Here is an 18,681-nt window from a genome sequence, read left to right on the forward strand (position 1 = left end):
CCCCGAGCCCTTTGACTTGAGGAATTTTTCAAGTGCTGACCTCTCTCCGTGAGGTCTCCCCGCCATCCAATCCAGAGGCTCTGTGCCCCGGCTGCTTCCTCCCCTGCTCTTGCACGGGCGAGAGGGAAGGGAGGGGAAAACAGTGAAGAGTTGTCTCCTGCCCTGGTAGAGTCTTCGCCCTGTGAGAGTGTGGCTAGGAAATCTGGGGGAAGTGTCTTAGAGCAGAAGGTAGCACGGGGAGGAGTCTGATGGACGCTGTGTCTTCCCCAGTTCCCCCTTCCCTGCTGATGCTGTGAAATCTCAGGGGAGACACTGTCCTCTCCAGGCTTCAGTGCCTTCATCAATCAAGCAATGACAATAAACTGAGATCATGGTCCCCAAAGCACCATTTCTGTCAGAATGACATTCAGATTATCAGGTACCGCTCTTCACCTTCTGTATAGATAGAGTTCTTTGTTTGCAAGAAAAAGAAATGACTTTGGCTGAGTTAGGCAAAATGGAGGGTTTATGGAAAATATGCCGGAGGCTCACAGAATGAAAAGAAAACAAGAAGACCCAAGTTTTGGAGAGGTCAGGAGAGGCTCTGTCTGGACCTAAGAGGCAAGAACTTGTGAACACTCTCTGGAGAAGTCACCTCTATTGTCTTCCAAGCTTTGTGCCTCTCTGCTTAAAAATAAAATTCCTGGGCAAGAACAAACCTGGGTGGTTCCATAACATATCCCAGGGACACTTGGGGACAGTCCCATCAAGACTGTGTGCAAGAGAGAGGCTTGGTTCATGAATACAAGTGCAGATGGAGGTGCTGATAATAGAAGTCAGAATGGGTGGGACAGGCCACATTGAGAGGCTCTTCCAGAACTACTGAGTCAGAATATCCAGAGGAGAGCGCAGGAAACATTTTTTAAATGATGAAGAGCCGAGTTTAGAAACCATCGTGGCTAGAGGACTGGTTTCATGTGGTTCCCAACTGGGAGAACTGAGGCCGGTAAAGCAGACAAAGAGGGAGATTTGTCAGCTCAGTGTATGTAACGGGAACATCAGCCGAAGACCATGCGGGCCGCCCAGTGAGGAGTGAGCCCCCATCACTTGCAGCTTCCGGTACAACTAGGCTGGCAGCCTGGGAGGAGTAATGCAGAAGAGCCCAGACTCTGAAGGGGCCAGCCTGCAAGCCCTTAAAGGAGTCTCAGACCTGAAACGTCTCATTTTCCTCTCTTGCTTTTATGTCTCAGTTATTTTTCCTGCCATTGCCCTGCCTTTTTCTGGATAATTCCACTGTCCAACTTCTGAGTCTTCCCTCATTCTTCAAAATGTGATTTTCTTGCCTAGGTCCTCCTCTTTCAGAGAAGTCCCTCAGATGCAATGGGCTCTCTTAGCAATAGCTGTTCCTGTTCCTCCAGACTTCACCTGCCTGGCTACAGCCTTGCCCTGGGGAGGCAGGTCACTGGGCAGACATCAGTCTCGTTGCAGAATGTCTTTCCTCCTGAGGCCTGTGGAAGCCTGCATGGGATGTGTTTCCTCAGCAGGAGGGAGGCTGTCTGTGATGGCAAGAGAGGGTACGGTGCTTTGTATCCATTTTTCTGACCTCCAAACCTGAGTTTGGAGGAAGGGCAGTGGTGTGGGCTTCCTGAAGATTTTCACTGAGCTAATTGCCACCTTCATAATGGAATGAGTTAAATTAGGGGTTGCTTGTGCAGCTGCTCACAGGAGGCAAGGTGGTCGGTGAGTGAAGGGGCAGGTGCCAGGAAAAGGCAAAGGCACAGAGAAATATTTCCCTGCTGTAAGGAAGACAGCAGCCCAGGCTCTATGACAAATGCCTCTGCCACTTGACACTGGCTGCAGAGAGACAACAGGGAGCCATGGGGACTGTTAGGCGTGAGAACTGATGCCCCAACTGCAGGCAACAGCTGCCGTCCTCTCAGCCAGCTTTTGCCATGTGGAAATACAGGTCTCGTGATGCTCAGTTATTGATTTTCAGGGGAAGCCAGTAGTCCGAATTCTTGATAAATGAATTCTCTGTTTTAAAATCAAAAGTATATAATGTAAGTCCAACAAAATAAGACCGTGGACTCCATGAGGTTTGCCAGTTAGTAATTTCTGATGAAGAGAGGAGTCAGAGTAAATATTCTTCATCTGGGCCTGTCTCCTGGCTAGACCAGGAGCACCAGGATGGCAGGGGGTTGTTTTGTTCAGTATGATTCCTAGGGACTAGCACAGTGCTAAGCACATAGTAGAGCCTGGATAGAGAGATGGAACACTTCCCTGGTGGCTCAGACAGTAAAGCGTCTGCCTGCAATGCAGGAGACCTGGGTTCGATCCCTCGGTTGGGAAGATCCCCTGGAGAAGTAAATGGCAACCCACCCCAATACTCTTGCCTGAAAAATCCCATGGACAGAGGAGTCTGGTAGGTTACAGTCCATGGGGTCGTAAAGAGTCGGACACGACTAGGCGACTTCACTTAGAGAGATGGAGGGATGGATGGGTAAGCAGATGGATGGGTAATTGGTTGAATATGTGGAAGGAGGGAGGTGGAGGGAAAGTAACTTCTCTTAGGCTTCTCCTTCTGTGCCTTGCCCTTCTCACCTTGACAGGCCTCACACAAACATCAAACACTTAATATTCTCATGGTTCCCTTCTTCTCATTCTACTCATCCCATCTAAACCCCTTTTACAGATGGTCAGCTATAAGTCACTTACACCTTGGTGTGAATTACCTTTCAGGGTATCATCTTTTTTATGGGCATTTTGCCAGGTTGAGCTCTTAGTGGTGTTGTTTAGTCCCTAAGTTGTTTTTGACTCTTTGTGACCCCATGGGCTGCAGCACACCAGGCTCCTCTGTCCTTCACTGTTTCCCATGAGTTTGCTCAAATTCATGTCCATTGAGTCAGTGATGCTATCTAACCATCTCATCCTCTGCCAACCCCTTCTCCTTCTGCCTTCAATCTTTCCCAGCATCAGGGTCTTTTCCAGTGAGTCAGCTCTTCCCATCAGGAGGCCAAAATATTGGAGCTTCAGCTTTAGCATCAGTCCTTCTAATGAATATTCAGAGTTGATTTCCTTTAGAATTGACTGGTTTGATCCCCTTCTAGTCCAAGGGACTCTCAGGAGTCTTCTCGAGCACCACAATTTGAAAGCATCTTAATAGATAAGCATCTGTTAATGAGTTCTTGATAGATGCTCTTTAAATGTTTGCTGAAAGAACAGCTTAGCCTTCTAAACGTGAACTGTTCTTTTGAAATGAAGGCTGTGGACTTGAAGAATTCTGTGGGAGTGAGGATGACACAGTGTTGTGTCTCTGGAGAGAAGAGGGCTAGGGATTGGGAGGTAACATTCTGGCATAATCTCTGCTGTCAGAGTGAGTGGGTGGCTGACGATTTTATTTGCCTTAAAGGCTGGTTCTGGGGAGAAAGAGGAGCTCCCGGAGTGTAGCCAAGGCAGGTTTCCATCATGCTTGACATGAAGCTGGAGATCCTTTTAGAGTAATGAAGATACTGCCACCTTCCCCTGAATGATTTGTCACTTCCCCAGGTACATGCCCACCTGTTGAACGACAGGAGGGAAAGAGATGAACATTACATCTGCCATGTGTCAGGGACAACATTCATGGGGCCTTATGGCAGACATAGCGATGTGCTTATTTTTGCAAATGAGACTGGTGCTTGGAAAGGTTGATGTTTGTCTGAGGCAGCGCTAGGAAGTAAACAGCAGCGCTGGAGAGGACCAGCTAGTTCTAACGCTAGCAGTGCTCACCCACCTCTTTACCTGGAGGGTGAAGTCCACACCAGCAGCTCGCCAGAGAGCAACCACTTGCTGGCACATTTTTGGCAGGTTCCCAGAGGCCTTCCAATCCGCATCCTCATTTTATCCTCATGACCCTGTGGGTAGAGCTTCCCATCCTCACCCATCAGATCAGGGAGCAGAGGCTTATCCAGAGTCATGTAGCAGGTGCCAGAGCTGCCATTTCAAACCCAGGTCTTCTGCTCCATGCCTGTCGCTCATCTTTCCTGCACGTTGAGGGACATGCCCCAGGAAGATTCATTGGCCCCCATGTGCCACCAGTACCTGCCTAACTCTTCTGCCCTGTGTGCCTTTCACACATATACACACTCATCAGACCTTCTCAGAGCCATCTTTGCAGCCCTTGATGCTGGCAAAGGATAGGTACCAAACGTTGGATGGATGGATAGATGAATGGATGGATAGATGGGTAGATTGAGGAACTGGGTCACTTTATCAGGGAAGCAGTCTTAGGCTCTTAAACTGGGCTGGGTCTCTTTCAGTGGGCTGACCTGGTCTTAGAGCTAATGTCCTGTGTGGTCATTGTACTTTATGAGTCTCTCCCTCCCATTAGATAGTAAACCCCCTGAGGCCAAGCACTGAGTTATCTTCATTGCTATTTCTTGAGAGCCTGCAGGCTCTGGCACACAATAGATGGTTAGTACAACTGTGTTGAGTATCTTCCAAAGAAGGCTTCCCTGACTTTCCTGGATCAGATCTCCCTGCTCCCACATCCTGCCCTGTACCACCTTGTTCATCGTCTTCATCACTTCCTTTTCACCTGGTTCGTTTCCTGACTTTTCCAGGAGAATGTTAGCTCCACAAGAGCAGGGACTGTATCAGCCTTCCACCCCATGCCTAGTAAGGTGCCCAGTCCTTACGAGGCTCAGTGAGTAGTGAATAAATGATGTGAATTGTGAGCAGACCTCCACAGAGGTCTCATTCCCTATTTGCTGTCAGAAGGCGTTGAGGGAACAGTCATCACATCCTTGAGGCCCTAGTGGGTCGGTCTCCTTTCCTTACCTTCACAGATCCTTGTACAGATGCAGGGGCCCTTGTCACTCTGAGAGAGCCCCTCCCCTTTCCAGTTCCCTGGAGCCCTTCCACTTGCAAAGAGGTACAGTGAGGTTGCCCCATCACTGGAGGGTCCCCTCTGACAGTGGGAGGGGAGCAGGAGGGTTAGCTGTTTCTGGGAGTAAATAATGGAACTAGAATTGGCCACCTGATGCAAAGAGCCAACTCATTGGAAAAGACCCTGATGCTGGGAAAGATTGAAGGCAGGAGGGAAGAGGGCGACAGAGGATGAGATGGTTGGATGGCATCACCAACTCAATGGGCATGAGTTTGAGCAAACTCCAGGAGATAGTGAAGAACAGGGAAACCTGGCGTGCTGCTGTCCACGGGGTCACAAAGAATCAGACATGACTCAGCAACTGAGCAACAACAACGGAGTTGGATCTCTGAGTTAGAACTCCATGTTCAAAGGCCCTGTTTTTGTCACACCTCCATCCATCCAACCTATCATGTTAGCCTCTTTATCTTGCTAACTGGAAAACCTTGAGTGTGTCCACCTTCAGGGTTCTCCTATGTGATCCGTCATCCATCTCCCCCAGTTTCTGTCCAGGCCAAAAATCAGCAACTGACATGTTTCATCAGAAATGTGAAAATCAGTTTCTAGGGCCAGATCCTGCCTTCACTCTCCCCCCACTACTCCCCCAATAGGCTCCAGTGTGCCTGAGAAGTTTCCTGACCCCTCATCCCTGGAAGGGCACCGCCAGGGCCGAGCCACACTGACTTTACATCCCAGACGGATTTATTAGAAGGGCGCTGCTTGTGCACAGGTGGATCCTGTTTGTGCTAATTCTCCTCTTCCTTCTGCTGCTGCTGCAGCCATGAAAGAACTCAGTATCGCTCCCCATAAATCTCTCTCACACACACCACATCCCGCCTCCCCAAACTAGGGATTTCCCACCCCAGGCGGCACTGGTTTTATAATATTCTCCTTCCTGGTGCCTCTGATGTGGCAGTAAAATATGAGACCACCCACAGAGGTGGAAGCTTTGTAGAATCAAGAGCTTCCCCCCATCTCCTCCCAAGGCCAAGGCCTTGACTGACTGGCCCGCGGACTCTGAAAACTCATTATGAGAATAAACATATTAGGGCCTTTGGAAGAGGTCTGCGTTTAGGGAGACAGAGCCCTCAGGCACAGTGGGGTCATCCATTCTACCTGAGGTCAGACAGCTGGGCAATTACACCGGCAGCAACCCCAGCCCCCAAGGCATCTAGAATTCCAGACCAGCCCTACCTCTTCCTCTGCCAGACGGAACTGTTCAGAGGCAGCTCAAGCCTGAATGAGCCCCAGGCAAGGAGGCAGCAGTCTGTGTGGCCTGTCAGGAGACAGACTTCTGACTCCCGGCCAGGCGGGGGGATGGACCGCCTGACCCTCAGCTGCAGCCTGAGTCCGTCTGGCAGGCCCAGCGGTAAACATTCCAGAGATGGGCAAAACAAGTGTTTCTCCCGAGAAGGTGAGGCCAGTGGAGGCCAGAGCTGTTTGGGTGGTGGTGGTGTAGTGCTGCGTGCTCTGGGTTCCGAGCTAAGAGTTAGAACCCTGTGCGTGTGGGACGCTGAAAGGGGACTGACTCCCATGTGGTAATGGGTGGGGATTTGTGTTGTGTTACACCGTTGTACCAGTAGATGGCAGCAGAGCATCTGGAGCGCGAGCTGCCCCTTAGGCTATCCCAGGAAACATTATTCATTTACCCAGTCAGCAAGCATTCCTTAAACATGTGCCTGTGCCCTGGCACGTTGTGCCGGATACGAGAGATGCAGTGAGCTTTGAGACACGGTTTCGGGTTTCCAGGAGCTCCTAGACCAGGTGTACGGGGACAGGGGATGTGTAATTCGAACCAGAATGATATGTGTCGTATGGTGGTTAAGTATAGCTCCCTGTGGGGACCCAGAGGAGGGACACCTAACCCAGTCTTGTTGGGAGGGTGCTTTCAAGGAAACAGTGGTCAGGGATCTTGGGACATGAGAAAGAGGTAACCAAGCAGAGAAGGAGAGAACTGCACAGGCTCAGACTCATAAAAGCACAGGAATTGCAGAAAGTTGAGCGTGTCCAAGAGGTGGGCAGAAAACCAGAGAAGAAATGGGTCATGGGTCAACAGGGTCTAGATCATGAAGGAGCCTAGAGGGTCTAGACTGAATCCTGAAACTCTTGGAGCACAAGATCTAACTCACCGTTGCTGCTTGCTTAGAGGCTCTGTGTGACTGAACCTGTGGGAGCTGCTCCCAGCCCTCCCGCTTGGTCGCTGGGGTCAGTACAACAGGAGAAGGGATGCGAAGGGCCCGCAAGCCTTCTGTATCAATGTCGCCTATTGATTATCATCACCAATCTCTCATCTCACTGAGGGGGCAGATCAAAGTGAGGCGGACTGTAATTCCGTTCTATAACCCCCAAGAGGGTAAGATTATGTTTGTGGGTCCCCGCAAACAGCACCCATAGCCGCAGTGTAAACACTTGGTAGTTCTTTGTTGTCATTGATTCTGCTTTAGGCCCTGGGCTGTATACTCTGGAGCTTACTCTGTGCCAGAAACCATTCTAAAGTGCTTTGTACGTCGTGTCACATTTAATCCTCACAACACCCCGTGGGACAGTTACTGTAATTATCCCCATTTCCCAGACGTGGAAACTGAGGCACATGGAGGTTGAGGGAGTTTTGCAGGGTTTCAGAAAAAAAAAGAGTGAGGGGTGGCACTGGGATTGCATCCAGGTATTCTGGCCCTGAGTCCACACTCTCTACTTACTGTCCTTTGAGTACAGGATCAAGTGAATTTCTCACCACACCTTGGCTAGCAGATGTTATCATCCCTTAACAAGTGACCTGGAGGAAACTATGACCTGGAGGGATTAAGTACCTTGTCTTAGAACATGCAGTGAGTGAGTCGTAGAACTAAGATTTTGCCCGAGCCTCTGTGATTTGAGATCCATGCTTTATCTAGTATACCAGTGATTTCATTCATTACCATTCAGTTACCATCCTGAGGTCCCAGGATCATCCAGTACTTCTTGTAAACCCAAGCAGCAGGGACCCCTGCCCTCAGTCCTACTTAGTCCTTTACTAGCTATACTCCTTACAACAAAGGAGGACCCTGAAAATTATACCCTTTGATCATGCAGTGGTTATCCAACCTATAGAATTCCCTGCCCATGAGGACCCAGGCCTAATTCCAGGGCCTGTGTAGGTCAGTTCCCTGATGTATCCTCCCCATACATGGCATGGGGACTGTTGATGGGTGGGCAAGGAGACAAAGTTTGGCCGCATGGGCCGAGTCATCCACAAGCATGCATAGGAAGCCCCAGTGATGCAGGACAGAGAGAAGACTAGGAGGAGAATTAGAAAGGATGATGGGAACCAAGAGCTGTCAACCTCCATGCCACTGTGTTCTGGGTGGATCTCTAAGAGTCCTGAGAAGTTCAAAGTCTGATCCTTCCAGGTCATTATGAAATTGTATTGTTCAAGGAAGGAAGAGATGGGCATGTTTTATTTAAATGATTGCCACCTTTATCAATTTTAAATGTTAGGCATATGATACATAGACTTCCATTTGTTCTTTAGCCCCATGCTGTACAAATATTAGAGGTGGGCTTATCCCAGTGTCTGGAGTTTGCCAACATTACCTTTATTCGTGATAAAATTCACAAATAATGTGAAAAGGTTCCCTTTGCATGAGGCTGGTCGAGCACACATTTTTTGGAAGACCATCCCGGGAGCAAAAAACAAAATCTTGCTTTTTAAAGTCACACTGACAGCTCCTGTTCCCATAAAGTTCTATCCACTTGACGTCTAAGCCTGTCAACGCTGTAAGAAAAAGTGGCATTAATATTAGAGCTGTCAGTCTGAGATTCAGGCAGTCCTGAAGAGAGGTGAATTCCACTGGAGTTGGCTAAGTGTAGATAGACTTCAGGAACAGACAGACTGCAACTTAGTCAAGAGAATTTGCAGAAGGATTCTTTCATAAGTGGAAGGTTGAAAAGAGATGGGAACATCAATGTTCCAGAGACAAGAATAGAAAAGAAACTAAGAAGAAGATTCTTGGATATAACACTACTGATTAGAGCTCAAGCATGTGGTCATACCATAAAGAAGGCTGAGCACCAAAGAACTGATGCTTTCAAGCTGTGGTGCTGGAGAAGACTCTTGAGAGTCCCTTGGATTGCAAGGAAAGCAAATCTGTCAATCCTAAAGGAAATCAACCCTGAATATTCATTGGAAGGACTGATGCTGAAGCTGAAACTCCAATCCTTTGGCCGCCTGATGCTAATGCTTACTCATTTAAAAAGACCCTGATGCTGGGAAAGATTGAAGGCTTGAAGGCGAGAGGAGAAGGGGATGGCAGAGGACGAGATGGTTGGATGGCATCACCAACTCAATGAACATGAGTTTGAGCAAGTTCTGGGGGATGGTGAAGGACAGGGAAGCCTGTCTGCTGCAGTCCATGGGGTCACGAAGAGTCAGACACGACTGAGCGACTGAACAACTTGTGGTCATACCTAGCTGAATGGAAAGCTGGGATATATTGATAATATTTCTTGGTGCCAGTCTGTAAAAGTTGTCTCTGTGGGCAAAGAGGAGAATTGGGATTGGGAGCAAATAGCTGTCTGTGCCCCAGAGAAGGTCTATGGATATGTTCAACACAGTGCTCAGGTTACAGCAAGTCACTAAGAGCTCTTGGTTTCATCAGACCAACAACCAAAAAGAGCCAATGTAAACTTGTATTACTTCTGCTTTGTGGGAGGTCATCTAAACCCAGGAGCACCCCAACATTTGGTGATGTTTTTCAGGGCTGAGAAAAAGCATTGATCTGGCAATGAAAGTCCAGGATTCAAGCCGCTTAGGCAAAGTATTTCATCTCTCTGGGTTTCAGTTTCCTTATTTATGGAATGGAAATAATAATATCCACCTCGTGGTGGCGGTTTTAAGTGTTAAATGAGAAGGGCTGTAGGTTAAGATGATAGCACAGTTTTTGGGCACAGAGTGAGTACTCAAAAAGTATCTTTTTTTCCTTCATCTATCTCTTCAATCATTTATTCATTCAGCGTATATTAATTGAGCTTGTACTGTGTATCAAGTACTCTGGTACATGTTGGAAATAGAATGATGAGTAAGACGGATTGTTCCTAGCCTGGAGGAATTGTGTTATAGTTCAGTGGGAAACAGGCGTGAACCCAGTTACTAACTATAACGAATTATAGTATAGTAAGTGCTGTGATACAAAAGTAGAGCATGAAGAGAGAATTTATATGAGAAACGAAATGACTAAGGTCAAGATTTGGGTGCTTTTAGAGAAAATGGACAAGTGGATGGATTTGAGAAATAATTAGTATGTAGAACCCATGGCGATAGGGAGAGAGAAGGAGCTGATAAGAATGAAGTCTGTGTTTTTGCTTCGAGTGATGGGCAGATGGGATGCCATTTACTGCTGATGGGAAGACAGAAGCAGGGGTGTATAGGAAAGATGATGGAAGGGTGGTTGGATGGACGAAGGGGCAGATGAGGTCTGCTTCATTGGAGAGATGGACAAATAAAGGAGTGGATGGATAGAGCAACGTAATAAGTCATTTACAGGTCATATAGGGTCTACCTAATAAAATAATTCTGCATTATTTATTTGTGTAGGATTCTTTATTTCTTTTGATCCTTAAAATAATGTTTAGAAATATATTATGCAGACGTTAATATCTCCCTTTTACAGAGGATAAAGCGGAGACACAGAGATGTAAAGTGACTTGGCAGAACCGAAACCTGAGTCTCCAATCCTCACATCCTGTACTCTTTCCCTTTCCTACGTGATACATATAAATAATGAGGAAATCATCCATCTGGGTGGGAGAGAGCAAGAAGGTGGGGAATGTGTCTGGACATGCACCTCGAGGGGTAAGGCCTTTGGAAGAAGGGAGGAAAGAGTGAAGCAATTGGTATCCTTACTCAGTAGATTTCTTCCTCTCCTTCACAGGGCCAAGTATTTCCATGGAAAGAAGGTGAATGGAGAGATTGAGATCCGAGTGGAACAGGTAGGTTGGAGCTAGTCTTTAGTGCTATCACCATGATCTTTTCTATAGGCAGAGCCATTCCCAGAAGCGTACTTAGCCCCCATCTTCTGAAACTATAATGAGTAAGGATCACCAGAAAAATCCCGGCTCATACCTGGAAGATGTCTTAAATTCCAGAATTATTTAGTACAATAGTTTTCAACCTTTCTGTTTTAGCAGCAGAACCTTTATTCAAGAGGAATCTCAAGTAGGGCCCATTCTAATAGAGACACATAGAGCTTCTCTGATGGAAATGGGCACAGGGAGCCCAAAAGTCTGCTCCATTCTGTTCCACCTCCCTCTGTTCCCCACCGTGGTCCCAGAGGTGTCTCTTTGGAAGCACAGTGTAGGCGCACAATGGGTTTGAATCCTGACTCCCTTGTTTTCTAGGTATTGGGCAAGTGAGTCTTTCTGTGTCTCATTTTCCTTGGGATTAAATTATTTAAAGCCTCAAAAGAGATTAGAATCTCAGCTACTGGCTCTTGTTATTACCACTAGTATCCACACACTTCATTTTATAGGGAAAAAAAGCACAGACTTACCCAAGGTTATAGTGGAAGTCAGTGGTAGAATTAAGACCAGAACTTGTGGCCTCCAGATCTAGGACTCCTCCCCTTCATTCACTGAAGACTTTCTGGGGACCAACTCAATGCCAAGCACTGTGCTTGGCCTTAGGAGAGCACATCAGAGCATGGACTCTGGAGCTCAACTCTTGGTTCCAGTCCCAACTAACTTTGTGACATTAGTTCAATAATACTTAAGCCCCCTGAAATTCAGTTTCTTCATCTACCACTGGAGTAGAGCATCAGCTTGATAGGGTAGCCAAGAGGATCGAATGAGTTAGTCCAAGAAAAGTACTTAGACCAGCACAGGGCATACAATAACACTTAATAGATGTTACCCATTTATCATCATCCTCATCATCAAAGGCAAGCAATAAGATGGAAAAGGTTCTTGCTGTAAGATGAACTCAGAAAAGCACCACAGAAAAATCGAAGGATGTGACTTTTCCAGCACTCTGAGTTTGATGTGTTGGAGGAACAGAAAGCTTTTTGAACATCAAATTTGAGTTGGCTTAATATTAAAACACCTACAGCTTGAATTTCAATTTGATCCTGTGGCTTTCAAGTCAGTCCAGTGTCTACTGGTTTTCCTTCCATGGCAAAGAGCGGGTTATTTTTGTTCACTTGACAAATATTTGTCAAACATCTACTATGCTAGCTAGCTCACATGTGCAGAACAAGGATAGAGAAGCAGAGGCGCTATCCCAAATAACTTGTGGTCTAGAAAGGGAGGCAGGATAAGTCTTCACAGAACCCAACACAGGTGGAATCCAGGAAAGAGAGATCCAAACTTAGTGCTGTGGGCAGCAGAGGCCACAGCTATTTGGAGGAGTCCAAGTGACTTCAAGGAGGGGGTGGTATTTGAAATGGATTGTAAAGAATGGCTAGGATTTCAACAAGTGGTGATGGCAACAGGAAGAGTGAGGAGACTGAATCAGCGTGAGCAGAGGTAAGGAAAGTGGAAGCTCGGGGTGTGGAATGATTGAGGACACTCTTCCCCTGACCCTAACCTATTCATCCTCCCAAATCCTCTCTCTACCATCTAACTGGCATCTTAGCTAGAAACTGCACAGTCTCCTGGCTGCCTCCTTTTCCCTTCACCATTATACCTGTTCACCACATGCTATAGACGCCACAGCCCACAGCCCTCTGGTCCATCCATTCTTCTCTGTTTCCATTGCCAATTCCTTGGCTGAACCATCATCAGCTCTCATCCTGTCTTCATAATCAATAGCCTCCTAACTTCGTATTTTCATCCACTTCCAATTTATTTTTTGTACTAAAACCAGGCTGATCTTTCTGAAAAATCAAAGCTTTAAAAGTGTTAAGTTTAAAATTCTTTTCTCGGACATTCTTTATTTGAGCCCTCCCACCGCAATCTAAATCAGGAAACCTGGTTATTCCTTTACCTAGCACCCCAGTTTTTCCTTTGTAGTTATCTGAGTTTTTAACCACATATTTAGATGTGGTATTATTTGCATGAGGGTAGGGACCATGACTGTTTGGATCTCACTCTGTTAAATAACACAGGGCCTGGCACATACTAGAGTGGAAGCAAATATTTGCAGAATGACTAACTGATGGATTCCACAGATTCCAATCTGCTTGTCAGTTTCCAACAGAGATAAATTGCTGTTCTTCAGTCTTCCCTCAAAAATCTGAGTTTTCCATAAACCATCTGGTAAATGCTCAGTTGCTAGCTGTCTCACTCCATTTGTGAAACCCCAGAAGCATGTTTTAATTTTGCCCTTTATCTCAATGCTGCTTCTGGCCCAACTTATGGGTGTAAATCTGTAAGCAGGAGCATCAGAGAGAGTTGTCCTAAGAATAGCTCACTCAGGACCCTGGGGACACTCAGCCAACCTCTGAAGGCTACAGCCACACTGGAAAAGTTGGCTAATTTAGAGTCATCTTGATTTCTCATCATCTCCCTCTGTGGCAATCAGAAGGCAAATTATCCAAGAGGCCAATTAGCAGTCATTTGGGCATTTTTCCCTGGAAGATATGCCTTCCTTAACTCATCCTAGAGTCTGAATTGTTTGTCTTTTCCCATCTGGATCGATGGGTGGGTCACATAAGCAACCCCCTAGGAATCTCATATGCATCCTTTAGCACTTAGGATAAGTCTTAGGATGGAAGCCACTGTTTAGTCTGAGCTGGCCTCACATTTTGGAATTCTGTCTCCCAAGTAAGGGCCAAATTAACCAGATAATTGCACTGTCTGGGTTTTGCTGGACAGAGCAAATGAGTTAGTTGTGGTTGGCCTAAAGGAAGCCTCCGCCCCTTCTCTCCACCCTCTTCCACCCAGTTCAAAAACTGTTTGCCTCAGCTTTTGCAGAGCCAGGAATCAAGAAACCCTGGGGAGGCCAGTGGGGGAAACTGCCTCATGTTGCATCCCATTACCCAGAATGCCCTGCTGGCTCTGCAGGGCCTCTCAGCAGTGTCCTCGCAGGGCCTGAGAGGTTCCTGCCAGGGTGGCTGACATGTCAAGCTCTCTTCTGTTTATATTTGAGGCAAAGGATCTCTTTCTCCACAGGTACAAGTCACCCCTCTGTGGGACTCAGCAGTGAGGTTGATGAATGGATTAATATCAAGTAGACTCAAAGTTCTGAGACTAGCTGGCTAGTACTTGGTGGGGCAGAGCCTTGGACTTCATTCTTCTTTAATAAAAAGACCAAAATTATAATAGTCTTTCCTCGGTGTTAACAGAGGTACCAAAGCCTAAGTGGCAGTGCATTGCTCCAGCAGATGGAAAGAAAGGCAGGAGAAGGTAAAGATCTTCTCCTCTGATTTACGTAGGAATGCCCATGGCTCCTTTGGAGTCCTGTCCTTGCGTGATAGTGGAGTTGAGATGGGCTTCGGTAGATGCATATGGATCCTAGGGAAGGCTGTTGGTTGAAGTCCTGTTCATCTTCTCCTCTTTTTATATTTCCTCAACTTTGTCTGCTGGGAGCAAAGATGGAATTTCCCCCCTTAAAAGAATTTAAGCATTCAAGACCATCATGTATATACATCATGTGTATATTTTTCATACCTACTTCAGCCTACCATCCACCATTCTTTCTGGGGCAGTCCTTCTTAGAGTAGACCCTAACTGTAGATATTGTCATAAAGGCTGTGTTATATTTCAAGAAATAATTGTCAGTGAGATAAAGAAGTGAAGGTTGGGTGTTAATTAATTCAGTTTTGTGGATTGGTAGCAGGTTGGACATAACCCTTACGAGGAAATGACTACTTGATGGTAATTCACCTTGAGGGAAATACATCTAACACTTTGCCAAAGAGCTCTGCCCTTGGCTGTGTTGTACATCTCCTTCTCAACTGTGATTTATCAAATTACATTTGCTGATGACTTGAAGTTAATGGGAGAGAGAGTATGGTGGATTAAATTTGATATGATCCAACTGAGTAAGGATACAATATAAGATCCTATTCGAAAGCTCAGCGGAAGAGGACCAGGACTGGGGAGACTTAACTTATTAACATCTCATGAGGAGAAAACAAGACCTAAAATTTGAGTTAAACAAATTCTTAATATTTGTGAGAAGAAGTATGGTGTGGAAGTTAGGACTGTGACTCTAGTGTAAGATATACTGGAGATGGGGTCTCAGCTCCATCATATTTTAACTGGGTTGACCTTCCACTTATAGCATCACTAAGTATTAGCTTTTTCATATGAAAAATGAGGATAATAATTTCTACCCCTAGAGTTAATGTGTGGAGTGAATTAGTCAGTATAAGTCATATGCTTGGCATAGTTTCTGACATGTTTATTAAGAGCTCAGTAACTATAGTTATGGGCTTCCCTGGTGGCTCAGTGGTAAAGCATCTGCCAGCCAATGCAAAAGATGTGGGTTTTATCCCTGGGTTGGAAAGATCCTCTGGAGAAGGAAATGACAACCCCCTCCAATATTCTTGCCGGGGAAATCCCATGGACAGAGGAATCTGGAGGGCTATATATAGTCCATGGGGTGGCAAAAGAGTTGGACAAAATGTAGTGATTGAAGCAACAACCATGGTTATGGTTGTTACTCTCTCAAAACCTGATGCATTATCAGGGTGCATTATCAAAGTACAGCATTTAGAATTCAGTAAAGTGATGGCACACACACACAGCACACATACACACTCTCATTGTGTTAGCCGGACTCCAGTGAGAGATCCAGTTGTACCATCACGCCCGGAGGGGATAGTAGCAGCCTGGAATGCCTCACTAAGAGAGTGGCTGCAGTGAGAAGCAAAGGAGAGCAGTGTAAGGAACTGGAGATGCTCAGTCCGGAGAAGAGAGCCTTTGGTAGAACTCATTGTACTCTGCAAATATTCACCACCTGAATGAGTGGTTGAAAAGAGTTAGAGCTACCATATGTTGAGTATTAATACTTATGAGGTAAGGATAAATGCTTTTTGCTGTTGAGAGGGGCACTATCATTGTCTCTGTCTTACAGAAACAGGCTCAGGCGGAATAAGAGTGCTTTCTCAAGGTTGCCTGATTTGTAATTGGCAGGAACCTGTTCTTGAACCTAGACAGTCTAAATTCAGAGTCCTCTTATCCACTGCATTTTCCCGCCATTTGTTGCAGATACCAAGAACAATAAAAAGATGTATTGGTTAAATGTTTTTGTATGCATAACCTTATTCCAGCCTTATCACAACACTTTGAGATGAGTATGAGGGTTCTCCCTATTTGGCAGATGAAGAAACTAAGGCTCAGAAATGTTAAACATCCTGCTTGAAATGAGTGATGGAGGAATTCGAACCCAGGTTTCATCTGCATGTGTGCTGAACCACCAGCCTGTATTGTTTCACTGGGATTAGAATTCAGGCTAATGGTACAATCATAGAAAAAGATGGACTTCAACTTGGTATAAACAGACATTGTTCAGCAATGCCGAGTAATGATGAATGGACCACATCCCTTTGGTGGGTACGGAGTCCCTGTGTTGGACATGCTCTGGCAGAAACTAGATGGTTAATTTGGGAAATATTTCGCAGGAAATGTATGTACCTAATCAGATACAACTTTCATTATTTTTTCTTATTTTTTTGCATAAAAGTAATATGTTTAAATAGTCAAAAATTTTAAAGGTAAAAAATGGTATCTGGTGAAAGATCTACCTCTAACCCTACTGCCCTTACCAATCTGTTTCTCTTTTGGCTAATCATTTAACTGGTTATTGGCCAGTTCATTAACCATTATAACTTGTTCCTTAGGCAACTTTCCAGAGAAATTGTAAATGCCGTAATCAAATACACATTTGTGTTCGTTTTCCTTTGCTTTTCATAGATGGTTCAGTTCAGTTCAGTTGCTCAGTCATGTCCAACTCTTTGCGACCCCATGGACTGCAGCATACAGGCTTCCCTGTCTATCACCAACTCCCAGAGCTTGCTCAAACTCCAGTGAGTTGGTGATGCCATCCAGCCAGCTCATCCCCTGTCATCCCCTTCTCCTCCTGCCTTCAATCTTTCCCACCATCAAGGTTTTTTTCCAGTGAGTCAGTTCTTCACATCAGGTGGCCAAAGTATTGGAACTTCAGGATCAGTCCTTCCAATAAATATTCAGGACTGATTTCCTTTAGTATGGACTTGTTGGATCTCCTTGCAGTCCAAGGGACTCTCAAGAGTCCTCTCCAACACCACAGTTTAAAAGCATCAGTTCTTCAGTGCTCAGCTTTCTTTATAGTCCAACTCTCACATCCATACATGAATACTGAAAACACTAACTTTGACTAGATGGACCTTTGTTGGCAAAGTAGTCTCTGCTTTTTAATATGCTGTCTAGGTTGTCATAGATGTCATAGTTTGTCACAGATGGTAGTTGATCAGAAAAAAACATAAACAACTGTATTCAGAGGAGTATTGAATATGGAAGTTTGATTCCAAAGGGGGCACTCTTATTGCCCAGAGTTGCAGCAGTCCTACATTCACTGTTATCACTGCCTCGGCTAGAACTGCCACTATTGCCAGTGGGAACATGAGCCTGCATCCCCCTGAGGCTGGAGGAGTTGCCACCAGCCTGCTTTAACCGCTACTGCTGTTGGCAAAGCTTTGTTGCCACCATCTGCCTAACCTCAACTCTTACCTGAATGGTAAGAAATTGGTAGAAATTAGCTGGAGTTACATGTCAAAAGGGCTTCCCTGGTGGCTCAGATGGTAAAGAATCTGCCTGCAGTGCAGGAGACCTGGGTTCGATCTCTGGGTTGGAAAGAAACCCTGGAGAAGGGCATGGCAACCCACTCCAGTGTTCTTGCCTGGAGAATCCCCATGGACAGAGAAGCCTGGCAGGCTACAGTCCATGGGGTTTGAAAGAGTCGGACACAACTGAGTGACTAAGCACAGCACAGTGTGTCAAAAGAACCCGGGAAGTGTAGAGATAGGCTTTCAGCCCCCGTAGTGCAGGAGAGGATAGGATGGGTGTGGGGCTGAGTGGCAGTCAACAAGTGAGCAGTGCAGTCCATCCACATGAACCCTGTGGTTCAGTGTATCTTAGAGTTTATTCCTTGAAAGTATGTGCAGAGCTGCCTCATTCTCATTAATGGTTGCTGAGGGGCTGTTATTTGAATATACCATCATTTATTTTCCTTAACTTTACTATTATAAACAATGCTAAACCTATGTCATTTGAAGCATCTGTTTGTACACGCCTAGGCAATGGCACCCCACTCCAGTATTCTTGCCTGGAAAATCCCATGGACAGAGGAGCCTGGTGGGCTGCAGTCCATGGGGTCGTGAAGAGTCGGACATGACTGAGCAACTTCACTTTCCCTTTTCACTTTCATGCATTGGAGGAGGAAATGGCAACCCACTCCAGTGTTCTTGCCTTGAGACTCCCAGGGACGGGGGAGCCTGGTGGGCTGCCGTCTATGGGGTCGCACAGAGTCAGACACGACTGAAGCGACTTAGCAGCAGCAGCAGCAGGATTCCTATCTAGAATAGAAAAAGTGGTTATGAATGTATTGCATGTGGTGCTTGCTATAATGCACCTTGAAAAATGAAGGACTTTCCCCCAGCTGCTGGAGTTGATACCAGAAGACAGCCCTCAGTTGTCAGCCCTCATTCTGTGCCTCACTCAGATGAAAAGAGCTGCCTTGCCCAAGGGCGCATCCCCTGTGACCTTGGCTGGCACAGGGAGTAAAGACCTAGCTCCTTTATCCCAATTTGAGACAACTCTGAAGGGCCACCCCAGCTTCAGAGTTCCCTGTGAAGTTGGTGGAAGCATCTGCTGAGACGGCAGTGCAGCCCAGCTGCTCTCTC

At 46.2% G+C, this 18,681-nt stretch overlaps 1 protein-coding gene across 2 annotated transcripts in view; it reads left to right on the forward strand.

The window, feature by feature from the left end:
- SYN3 (synapsin III) overlaps positions 1 to 18,681 on the forward strand; it is a 484,704-nt gene that overhangs the window by 45,446 nt on the left and 420,577 nt on the right. For both annotated transcript variants that reach the window (XM_025283567.3, XM_025283568.3), the window contains exon 3: positions 10,792 to 10,849. In XM_025283567.3, the coding sequence (XP_025139352.2) occupies positions 10,792 to 10,849 (58 nt within the window). The remainder of the gene's footprint in view (positions 1 to 10,791; positions 10,850 to 18,681) is intronic.

Source organism: Bubalus bubalis, chromosome 4 (assembly GCF_019923935.1).
Source record: "Bubalus bubalis isolate 160015118507 breed Murrah chromosome 4, NDDB_SH_1, whole genome shotgun sequence".
NCBI classification, from domain to species: domain Eukaryota; kingdom Metazoa; phylum Chordata; class Mammalia; order Artiodactyla; family Bovidae; genus Bubalus; species Bubalus bubalis.